This window comes from Corapipo altera, unplaced genomic scaffold (genome assembly GCF_003945725.1).
Source record: "Corapipo altera isolate COAL_440 unplaced genomic scaffold, ASM394572v1 44, whole genome shotgun sequence".
Lineage (NCBI taxonomy): Eukaryota > Metazoa > Chordata > Aves > Passeriformes > Pipridae > Corapipo > Corapipo altera.
The window spans coordinates 19,523,804-19,536,344 of NW_020884880.1; the positions used below are offsets into that span (position 1 = coordinate 19,523,804).

A 12,541-nucleotide genomic window follows, 5' to 3' on the forward strand; every position below is an offset into this window, starting at 1 on the left:
AAATCTATAGCAGGAATAAAACAAAAGAGAGTAAGAGAGAGACTTTCACTAAAAATAACTAAGATTTTTTTCCCCACTAAGCAATAGATAATTTTCTTCAGAGTCTATTACATTGTAAAGCTTGATTCTCCGTTTCATTATATTGTTTTTATACCCATGTAGCTCTGTTTAAGCATCCAGTGGAGTTACATCAGCATAAAGCTGGTATAATGGAGTGGAGAATCCAGCCCGTAGTGTACCATAGCAGTGCAGTGTGAGTTACTGAAGATATGGTAAGCATACGCTTCAGTACATAAGCACTTTTCACCTGGCAATCTCTCTGTGCCTTTTTTTGGTTTATAATCAGCCTTTTCTGAATCCCATTTACAAAGATACTCAGGTTTTATTTTGGGGGGTAGTGTGCCTGTTGCAATATGCTATTTATTTTTCAATTTGTGGTATTAACATGGTTTTAGTAGTTTTATGCACTCATATTAAGAACAAGATAGAGGTCTTGTACTTGCACGGTAAGGAAGCTCATTTAAAATGTTCCAAAGGCTGGAGTCCTCCTGGCCATTTGTCTAAGATTGCGATGTACTGTAACAGTTTAATATCTGATATCTGGGGGACTATACTGTGCATTTGCTGGCCAATGGGCTCAATATTCAGATAGGTCTTTTCCAACTCAAACATCTGACTGTGTGGCTTATTGCAACAGAAAATTGCTGCCTTGATAATGCTCGGTAATATTCTTACATTATGTGAGCCCCAGGATACTATTTATGAATCTAACTTTTTCAGTACTACCCGCAGGCATGAGGCATGAGCAAATGGTGTTTATTGCAGTGCAAATAGGATCTTTCTCTTGTGCAGATTCTGTGTGGAAGGTTGCATATTCCCCACCGAATGGGAACCATATGGATTTTTTTTTTCTACTTTTTGGCGGGGAAATAGCAACCAGACACTGCAGATAATGCAGTCCCCAAATGCGAAGGGAGGGTTGATGTAGCAGGGGAGTATGTGCTTTGTCTATTAAGCAACAGAAACTGTTGTTCAAACGCTGCCTCTGTGTGTCTGATGTTGTACTGGAAACATGGTTCTTTTCAACATCTCTTAAAAATGAGATGTTGAGCCCTTCTTTATAAACCCCTCTTCAGGAGCATCAAGGAGCATCTTTTTTCCTCCTAGTGAGGAGTTTCCCCTGTACTTATGGTCATGCTGAAAAAGTCCATTTTTAATACACGGGCCATGTCCATTTTGCCTTGCCCTTGCCACCTGCATGCTTGTTCTTCTAGCATTGCAATTGCAGCTGAGGAGCAAGGACATTGTCTTATGCCTGCAAAAAAAAAAACCACACGTGAGGATGCAAACTGCTTTTGCAGAAAATGCAGCTGAGCCTTTTGGAGAGCTCTCCTTGGAGCTCACAGGTCAACTACTACAATGTCTACAGCTCTCAAAATACTATACTAGATACTGTTTATTTTAATGCCAGGAAATTTGGAAGCATAATTTAATATATCTGAAATGAGTCAAAGACAGTATTACTCATATCTCTTTCCACTCCGCTTTCTCATGTAGATATTCTGATGACTGAGAATCCTGTATTCCCTTGAATGAACTTACAACATGCATCTTCCACCTCATTTAACCTCTCCCTCAGCCTAAAGAAAAAAAAAGGCAAAGGCTAAGACTGAATATAGCAAGATCAGCAGCTGCAGATATTGTTGGCATGCTGTAGGGTTTACACCAGAACAGGCCACTGTTGCATTTTTGTTCCCCTTGTCTTTTGTTAGATCTCCAGCATGTCACTTAAACCAATTACGTGTTAGGACATTAGCCTATTTGTATGTAAAGGGAATTTAGGGAGATGCCTCTGAGTCCCATGGTGAGGGTATGTTGAGCCCTCTTTGTCAGTGGGCCCTGTCATGGCAGTGCATGGCTCCAGCACTTTGGTAGGTTGAGCATCCCATACCTGAGGGTAGCTCTGCTTGGGTCTGTCAACAGCAAGGAAGGACATCCCTATCCTCACCATACCACTGTATTTCATGTGTGGCAGAGATGCACATTCTTTATTTTTAGATGCCTTTGGCCACAAGTGACACTGTGGAAAGAAGACAAGTCTTTGTCTCTTGGTGTAAGAGAATCCTGATTGCAAAATGTTTGCCCTACAGCCTGTCACAGTGAATCAGATTATTAACTTGATTTACTATTATTATTAAAATTAAAATATATGAACTGGATTTTCTCACATTGTCATTTGCAGCATCAGGTTTTCTTCCTTTCTCTTTCTTGATACCCTAGTGCACGAATTTTCACAATATAGCTGAGTATCCTGATAGTATGTTTTATTTGATGCTTATTTGAGAGCATTCCAAATGACAATAGATAAATGGTACTGGCGGGGTGTTGGAAGGGCTGTATTTTTCACATTACCATAGTGTATATTCTACAAGCTTATGTACTATTCAGATAACTGCATCTCTAAGCTGAAACTGAAATGGCAAGCTGTCTGTCAAGTTCTTGGCTTAGCACACATTTTCTGTAAATTTGTTGGTATTTGTTGGGATTTACTGGAGAGTTGATTCCAAAGAGTCAGCACTACTTCCAAATGGAAAGTTGTTTCTCCCTTATACTTGTCTTTGTCCAAGCAATTCATATGTGATATGAGTATGAACCCAGCATCAGTGCCAGGCTGATGAATAGAATGAAAACAGAATGAACAAAATATGTAGTTTTCTCAGAAGAGTTTTGGTGTTATATTATCTTTTAGTTTAAGAGGTTTATAGGTATTTCTATACATTATGCATTTTACCTATAGAGTAAATTCTGTCAGTCTGCCGCTGATGATTTTCATTTGCTGCACACAGCATTTCTTAGTTCATCCACTTAGCAACAGCACAGTCCAAATGATTTCTGGTTAACATTGACCAAGGAGAAGACCCCTGTACAGGACTTAGATAACATGCATCATGCTAATGCCATAAATGGACCTGGCTAGTGGTGTAAGAATCGTTTCTACCCTGATGTTGTGTGAACTTAATGTTTGATATAATGGGATAAAAATGCCTCTAAGTTCTCATTATACGATATATATAAAATCAGGCAAAGGCACAGTTTTAAAATAGTCTCTGTGCAAGCATTGTAAGGGCAGATAAATGGTCCTAAAATAGCATTATATTTCTATTAAACAAGAAATCAGTCAGACACCACCTGCTGCTTTTGGCATTTTAAAATCTGATTTGGAATAGAGAGAACAAATGATTGCTTCTCTGTCCCCCTCTCCCTTCCTAACTTTGAATGTTTCCACCCAGCCTTCAAAGAGAGCAGCCTGTTTTTCCAAGGCTATGGTTGAAGTCAGTGGTTATTTAACCTACATCCACAATGAATGCATCCAGTCTGAGCTAGACTGATTAGTACTAAATCTGTGATGCCAGGGCGATCAGGAAATAGAGCACTTGTTTAAACACCAGTAATGATTTTTTTGTTGTTACATAGCTGTCATGGAAAGCTAGGGTTGATTGCTTCAGAGTGGGGAGGGGAAAAAAATATAAAAAGAGAGGGAATGTAATCCACCTCACTGTGCAGAATCTTCTATTACTCATTGGTGCATGCTCTATGAGAAGGATCTACGTGAGGTTTAGATCAGACAAGAAAATGCTACACGTGAGTGTTTCTGTCTGAGTCCAAAATATCATCATTTTGACAACTGGAAGACTACAAATATTCTTTTTTTTTTAAGCAATTTTATTGTTCTGGCTTGCAGTTGAAAGTGAAAAAAGGGCAAATGCAAAAATCTCTACGAGCACACACATATTAAGTACTTACACAATCCAGCAATAGTGATATTTTCCAAGTGATAATTTTATCAATAATCATTAACTGACAGGGAAGGAGAAAGAATATAACTTTTATTACCATCAAGCAAGGGATAGTGCAACTTCCATTCATAGTATGCAACAGTGGAAATAAAACCAAGTCAGTCTCAGATTTTCAGTGCTGCCTGGGGCATTTAGCCTCATAATTTTTCATACATTTCACCAGAATAAGGGTTTTTTGCTCTCTGCCTAGATGAATATGAAAATTTCAGCCAGAGTTTTTGTAGCCACCCCTTAATAAAATAATTCAGGCATGTATATAGAATGTGTTATTCTCAGCACTGAAGCATTAAGATCTGAAAAGAAAACAGTACAGCATGTAAAAATGAAATCAGTAATATTGTCTTCAATATCGCATAAGAAATTTCCTTTCAATAGCTAGCACTCTGGAAAATCAGCTGTCCTTGCATTTCAGATAATTACTTCTTGTATCATGAAGTTCTGTATTTGTGCTAGTTGAAGTGAAAAAAATATGCTTCGTGTAAATATTCTTCCTCCTTCCATTTTCAAGATCTGCTCAATGGAGCCATCACATCTTCTCTATTGTGGTTTTGGAATAGATGGACATAAATTACCTGTGTAGACTCTTTTTGTCTTTGCCTAGGAGGCAATGAATTAGTCAGAACCTAAGCAGTCAAAAGGTTCAAAAAGTCTCCCTTTTGTTCTTTGTTTCAGATTTTATTCCTCACCGTACAGTATTCCAACAAACCGCATGATTCCACAGACATCAATCACGCCATTCATTGCTGCTTCCCCTGTCTCTACATATCAGGTACGTCAGATTTCTGCTTGTCTACTATTTTCCCAGTTAATTATGTTTTGGATGTGGATGAAGGCAGAGTGTATACCATAGAAAATTGTGTGAGTGCTTGCGCTCTTGAGTCACACTTTAAACAAAGGTCTTTCTAGTAATATTCAGGTATCATTGGGTATAGAGTTTTAAGTGTTTCCTGCATTCTTTACAGTAGTAATGAAAACCACCATAATTTTTTATTTCAATCAGCTGCTCTAGAAAACAACATTTTGCTTAATTTACAGCTGACAACACCAGAAAGCTTATCATTCTTAATTGAAATGTTTTCTCAGTTTGTCTCCCCTTCATTAGCCAAAACTTTTTAACAGTGTTTTTTTATCATTTATGTTGACTGCATTGTATTTTGACCTTTTGACCTCAGCTGTATTTGCTCCAGTAACAGCATCCTTTAAAAGTGCTCATTTTTATCCAATAATCCCTAACAAAAAAAATTACTTGAGGATAACTGCCCTCATATCCTTCTTTAGTCTGCTACATGCCTTGTTGTTCAAAATTTCTCTTTTCAGCATATCCCTCACAGATTTCCACTGGGAAATTACTGCCTTGCTTTGACTTTCTGAAATGGAAGTCAAAACCGGGTCGTATAGTTTTATTAGCCGTTCTCTGGGAACATATCACTTCACAGAAGCTGGTCATTGGCTATACCTTTTCCAATTTTAGTTATTTCTGTCCTATGGCATCAGTGCTTTTCCAGTCCTGAGTCTTATCTGGAATAAGCAATCCAAACTTGCAAAGCTACAAGGTGGGCTGTTCTTAATGTTTGGGTTGGTTTGTGCGGGGTGGGAGTTTTGAGATGGTATGGTACTGCTTACAGAGAATTCTGGAAGGTTACTGTGCTTTCAACTTGATCTTCAAGGACAAATGATTCTTGTAATTTTCTTTGACTTTTGTATTATTTTATTTTAGATGGGTATGTAACACTTGCCAAACCAAAGTTGTTTGATGAGGTAAATTCAGCAAATTTCAGTAAGTGGCAACACCAAAGAAGTGTCAGAACCAGAGCCATACAAATGCAGCTCACATGCAATTTTCTTGGTAGCAAGGCAGGCTTAAGAATTATACTTCCTCCCTCTTATTCAGGCAACTGAATTCAGGCCACCCAGCCACCTATACACATCACTGCTGCACAGTTCACATTTGCTCCCCTCTTTCATTCTGGTTTGAACCATCGCATCCATTTGTGGTTTGATGCGTTTGCACCAAAAACATTCATTTTTATTTTTTTAACGCATATCATTCTCCTCAGATAGGTTGCAATGTAAGCCCAAAGGCATTTGCCCTGGCACAGAGAAGAAACTGGAAGGGTGCAAGAGTGGGAGCAATGAGCAGCAAGCTGTGGCAACTCTAGTGTATTTTAACTCATGGGGATTCAAAACATAGAATGTTGCAGTAAAGGTGTGTTTTCATGCGTGTGTGCTGGTTTTGGTTTTAAAGATGTTTTGAGGAACTTGCTTTTCAAGAAAAAATATACTTTGATAAATGTGTACAAATGTTGAAGCACACAGTTATACAATTAATACCACTTGCTTCATGAACAAAATCGCAGGGCATCTGGAGAAGTGGGACCTTGTAGCTTTCTCCTTTTTATCCCTGGTCATGTTCTGTCTGAGGTGTTACATGCCCATCTCTGTGAGCTTGGGGACAGCACAGCTACATTTTTTGTTTACTTCTTGTGTGTTGTGGTGCCCAGACTGATACAAAAGGAGACTAAGATACACAATTCTTGGGGCTGAGTCTGAGTTATTGATAACATGTGGGCCATTCACACGTAGCACAAGAGGGAGTTATGGCTCAGAGATGCCACCACAAATATGCAAACACTCTGTAATGTGTGTAGTTGTTAGTAAAATTGTTCTATCCTTGGAATGTGTTATATGTCAGTCGTAAGGCAGAACAACAAAGAAGGACTTCGGTGAGGCATATGGAGTTCTGGTGGGAATAGACCGACCCCAAGATGCCCAAGCTAAGAATGATCCTGGAGGGGAGAGACTTCTTAAGCTAGCTTTGCCATGAGAGCTTTCAATTAGAATAAGTTTCAAAAACTCTGAATTAGATCTGCAGCTCTTACAGAAAACAGAATAAATAATTCTGGGATCTCTGAAAATGTTGTACCTCTAAAAGTTCATACAGATACTTTTGTAAATGAACTTTGAACGTGTTATGTCTCCTGCACTCAGTTAGATGACATGTTCATGATTATATTGATAGATGAAAGGAAACAATACAAATGAAAGAAATAGGACAATATGGAATGTTGAAGACTGCTTTATGAGATAAAATGATGTGGATCATAGAAGTAGTGCAAATCTCAGACTTTTGACTTTGGTAGAAAACATAATCAAATGAAATTTGAAAGCTTTACTGTCAATAACTTTATGAAGCATAAATTAATTTTGTGTTGAGTTGCACAACTTAAGTATTTTGTCAAAATTAGCACCACAGTTGTAATACAGAGAATATTTTCAAGCAAATCTTTGAGTTAAGTTTTAAACTTTTCTGTGCTAATTATAAGTATTTAATATGCAGGTCCAGAGTACTTCATGGATGCCTCATCCGCCATATGTTATGCAACCAACAGTAAGTGGATACTTGGTTATATCCAGCTAAAAGTGCTTACATTGTAGCCTCTCTCTGCTTGTCCAGCCACATTAAATTCCTGGGTCATGGAAGAGCAGCCAGCTGCTACCTGTGACAAGAGCCCTCTGCTGTAAAGATTCTGTTCCTTTAAGGAGCACCATCTGATTTGGTGGAAACAAGAGGATGGGTGATATGTTATCTAATTGCATTGATTGTGAGAGACTAACCAGTTTTGAAGTGTTGCTTGTGAAGCTCTGCTTAGGGGACTACAAGCAAGATAACTGCATTCCTTCATACTTTGAATTGCCAGGATCAACACTTTACCCTTCCCTTATATGCCTGTCCATCAGAAACTTCCTGTGTAGTTGTATATAAAGGATCCTCACTGCCTCGCTAGTGCATTTCAACATAGTGGGAAAGGGTGAAGCACAACTCTCTGAGGCAGTCCCTCCCAAATCTGAATCTGCACTATGATTTGACTGGTCAACTTTTTTTTTTCCCCTGAGTAAATCGCCATCTCTATCAATTTATAACTACTGCTTAAAGCTGCATTAGAGTTCTAACCAACATTCATTAGAAGTAGTGCAGCTGATTTTTTGTTTGCCTCACCAAAGAGGTCACTTTGTCTAAACATTAGCAATCTACCAGAAGCAGTCACCATACTGAATTCCACTATATACAGATTACTTTAGTTCCATTTCCTACCTTTGATCAGTTTTTCAGGTATGGATCCACTTAAGAGTGTCATTAGTCAAAATTTAAATGTGTGCTTCACATATGCATCAATATATTGATTTATACAAGGAGAGTAAAATTAAAATGAAAGTCTATGCTTAAGGATTATTTGTTATTCACATTTGGGTTCAAATATTATGACTTCACAATAGAGTAACTTCTGGGGAGAGTTTGCTGTACAAACATGAATATAATTACACTACATATCAGTTTAGTAGTACAGGACTCTCATTGCAATTTGAAGCCCCCTTTCATTTCCCTTAACTGTTTGGAGACAAGTTCTTTAGTTTTCTCTCACCAGGCAATGACCATAGCGTGGGACTGACTGTCTCCAGGATGCCCAGTTCTTACCTCTGCAATACTGCACCTCTCTGCATCCCTTGGGGGAAATTTCCATCTCAATGAAGTAAAGCTGCTGCTGTGTTCCTTGTAGGGAGACGAATTGTATTGAACAAATTCACAGTTACAAATCAGTCCTGTATTCTAACATTTGGATTTAATTGCAGGCCACAAGATATCTTAGATGTATAGATATGATGAGTTATGAGACTTGTGGAAGTCTCTGATCCTCGCAGAAAGACTCACTTTCTAAAAGAAAAACCTAAGCACTTTACCAGTCCCAGTTTTTATTTGACAATATTCACCAAAGCATTTTTCTGCAGTACTAGAAGAGGCTTTTTGGTGTGGTTATCAAATGTATTTACTCCTTGCTAAGGACATGAAAAGAAAACTATCTTTTATAGTGAGTGGCACCCTCAATATGCCAAGTTAAATTCATGTTCATTGTCAGCGAGAGAGTCATGTCAAAAAAAGGATGTGTGCTTCTAGGTGGAAAAGCAGAGGGGCAGTGGATAAGTGGTGTAACATTTCAGTTCCAGTGTCACTGATGTTGTGGAAACGCATGGTTTTCTGTAGCAACCCTGGTCTCTTCACCAAAAGATTTTTCCTTTGTGTTTCCCAAGACTATGTTCTTAAGTAAGTGGACATTAGGCATTTAGTACTGAAGAAGTATAAAAGCAAAAAGGCAGAACTACCATTCCCCAGGTTTCATTCAGAGATGAATTCTTTATTAGAAATACCTGAAAAATTGTCAGAGTATTACCACGCAGAGGACTCATGAGGCTTCAGAATCGATGGTCTGTTTTAAAAGAAAATAAAGAATGTATGTCCATTTTAAGTTCACTGTAGTTTCATGCCTAACTATAGACTCTATTCTAGGCACCTCCATCGCTTAAAAAATAAAATGAAGAAAAGATTACAATAAAGTTGGCAGAATTTAGGACGTGAGTTTTGGTAACCCCATGAGCTGATGAAATTGGGAATTTTCTAATTTGGTTAGTTGTTTTTTCTTCTTGTAACTTAGTTTTCCATGTTATTATCTAAATTACCACCACTTTACTTCATAATATTTTATAAGGTGATTGACTGTCGCACGTGATGTCCCCCTGGAAACCACTGCAAATAAATATTACATTCCTCTTGCCCCAGGAAGGAGAACATTTTGTTAAGCCTCTGTTATTCTTTGTGAGTAGAGATGAACTCATATAGAAAGCACAGTTTGAATTGCTCAGACACTGGTGGTTAATTCTTTGTTTTGCTTATAAGTATCCACTAAATCATGTTACTAGATGATAAGCTTTTCATTTCCGACAGAAAGTCCTACTTCATATTTATGTAAAATTTAACATCATGTACTGTCCCTCATGGCAGAAAAACAAGCAGAATCATGCTGTAGAGTAGACAAAGGAGGGGTTTCATTCTGCGTCCTGTGCACACACAGGGCAGTCTTATCCTAGACAGGCAAGCTTGCCCACAGAGGGAAGAGCTGTGCCACACAGTGCTACCTGTGTCTGCCTGCCTCTTCTCTGCCTGCCCACCTCATCTCCCTTTCCACTCACCTCCATTTACAGTAAATACCAGGTCCTTTCTTCAGTGATATTCCTGTAATAGGATGGCCTGCCAGACATGGCGCTCCTTTATATATCAGTTTCAGCCACGTTTTCCTGATGTGTGCATGTGTGCATTCTGTATCCATTTACTTGGTGGATTAAAAACTTCACTATAGTAAAAGACTGTATCTCCAATTCTTTCTCTAGCTTTTTGACTACAACCACATAAGCCTCTGACCCTAACAAACAAAAATGACATATATATTAACCGGAAAATATCTGCATATATTGCTTTCTATTCCCCAGCCTTGTTTGTCTTCTTACTTTTGTGATCCCTTAAAAACAGATAACAACCAAAGTTTCATTCTCTGAGAAAATAAGTCAGAAAATTTTTGTCCTAATGGGAGAAAGTCAGACAGACAGTCAAGGAGTCTGCAGGTATAGAATTGATGTTGTAGGTTGATGCCAATACAATTTAAAGGGGTTTTATTTTTTGTTATCAGTGATTTTTACTGATCTTATATGCTAAGAGCCATGGAAAAATATCAAATACGTTGAGGTAGTATTGCTATTTATGAATAAATAGTGTTAAAAATAAACTTCTGCTGGCATAGTAGGGTCACACATGAAAACTTCTCACATCTTTGTGCTTGCACAACCTTCAGAGTTTTGGAAAACAGGATTCCTGAATCATGTGGACGTGATGAAAAATTTACCTTGAGGCTCATGTGTGACTCAGACACTTCTGAAAAATGTACCCTTTGTAAATTGAACCTTCACCACTTTTTTCCATATTGACTGCACTGTGTCCAAGTGAAAATGACTAAAATTTGCCAGTTTTGTTGCTTTACTCTGTGCCCTGGTCATTGTCCATGGCTGTAATGGAAGACAAGCTCCAAAAGAGCTATAGCAGTATGGGTGTGGATTAAAATTGGCATAATGTTTAATGCACTGATGGCAGTATGGGCTCCATTTAGTTAACTGTAGCTTTCAAAGTACAATGCTCACTCTTCCCTACTTGAAAAAAGTCTTGTATTTCATTACTGCCTCAGGATAAGGATGGATGGATAGTGATGGCAGAATCAAAACATAAATAGGATAAGAGTTATTCTAGGGATTATAACATTTGCTGTATTATTGTGTTTTTCCTGTAGTCCCTGAAGGCTGTCTGACAGTTCAGAGTTTACTTTAAAAAAATGTGTTTGTAGTAAATTCACATAGAGACAATCTCATGTTTTTATTCAAATCTTTTTACAAAAAATACATGTACTCTTCCTCTTTAAAGGCAATTTTTTTTTTTTGGTGAACCAACAGAAATATCCTACCCTAATAGTCAGCGGACACATTGGTTTTACACTTACGCTCTTTTATTTGCAAGTAAAACTGTGTGACCATAAGTAATCACTGGGTATGCACAGATATATGTTCTTGTCAGTCTGGAATAGTTTCTATGTAATAGCTGGAGTATGCCAGTGGAGCATAAAGGGTGCAAGCAGGGTAGCATATGGTAGCATTGATAATGATAAAGAGTGTTGGGGAGCACTTCTCTTCTGCATGTTTCTCAAGCCCTTACAGCCCTTTTAGAAAGGTCAATGTCTTAAAAACACTCTTATTATTTTTTTCTGTCTTCCTTCCTCTGGCTCATGGCTGAATGAAATCTATCTTTGAAAGCAACAACAAAAACATTTCCTAAGCAGTGTCAAACCCCTACTTTGGTGAGAAGCGAGGCTGAGTAAGGACTCCAAATTCTTGCCTTTTTATTGTTGTGCATGAATGTAGCATAAAAGGTACAAATTGTTCAACTGAAATATATCAGTTTTCATTTTCTCACTAGTGACTTTGCTTTTTTGGATAATACCCAAAATACCACAGCAGTTTCAGTGTTTTGATTCCTACACTCTGGAACAAAGAAGTTCCTTGTGCTCCAATCCACATCCCTCTCCCAAGACAGCTTTCTCCACCTCACATTTATTCCCCTACCTCTTTAGTAAACAGAGCCAGGACTCAATCTTGAGTTTGCCTGTTTGAGTGTAAGGAAATAAAGGATGTCCTTTGCAGACAGTTGAGTCCTACTTCCAAGATGAAATGTGAGAATTCGGCTGGCTGGTATAAAAAGTAAACAGGAAATAATCCTTAGAAATTGGAATCTCCAGCTAGTCTTTTAACTTTTAGCTGTGTATTTTTAAGAGATCCTTTGAATGTGAACTTACTTGAACTTTTAAGGCTAAAGTGTTTAGAGGTTGAAATAACTAACCAAACACCAATGCCAAAGTTCTGCTGAACAATTTTAATTCCAGTGTTTCCCGAGACAGAAAACTGAAGACTGCCGATTCTATAACTGATAATCAAGACAGTAATTGTTAATGTTCGTTTGGGGTAGGCAGGCTCACATGAAATCATTTCTACCTCCCTCTCACCCAGCACCCACTCTAATATAGATGTTGTCTCAGTGCTACTAAATGGGTAATTTCAGACTCAGCTGAGCACATGCTGACCTTCTTTAGTGCCAGGTGTTTTTGAGTTGAGGAGAACACCCAGGAAAGAAAAGCAGTGCCCAAGCTCAGCCAACTCAGACCTTTAAAAATAGATGTAAACAATTCACCCGAGTTACATCTATTCAAATGTAGCGGTTTGTACGTTTGTTTATACAATGCTCCTGGAATCATATCAAA

The 12,541-nt window shown here is 38.1% G+C and overlaps 1 protein-coding gene across 7 annotated transcripts in view; it reads left to right on the plus strand.

Moving 5' to 3' along the window:
* RBMS3 (RNA binding motif single stranded interacting protein 3) overlaps nt 1–12,541 on the plus strand; it is a 596,100-nt gene that overhangs the window by 519,303 nt on the left and 64,256 nt on the right. For all 7 annotated transcript variants that reach the window (XM_027639205.1, XM_027639210.1, XM_027639206.1 and 4 more), the window contains 2 exons: nt 4,530–4,626; nt 7,195–7,245. In XM_027639205.1, coding sequence (XP_027495006.1) covers nt 4,530–4,626; nt 7,195–7,245 — 148 coding nt within the window. The remainder of the gene's footprint in view (nt 1–4,529; nt 4,627–7,194; nt 7,246–12,541) is intronic.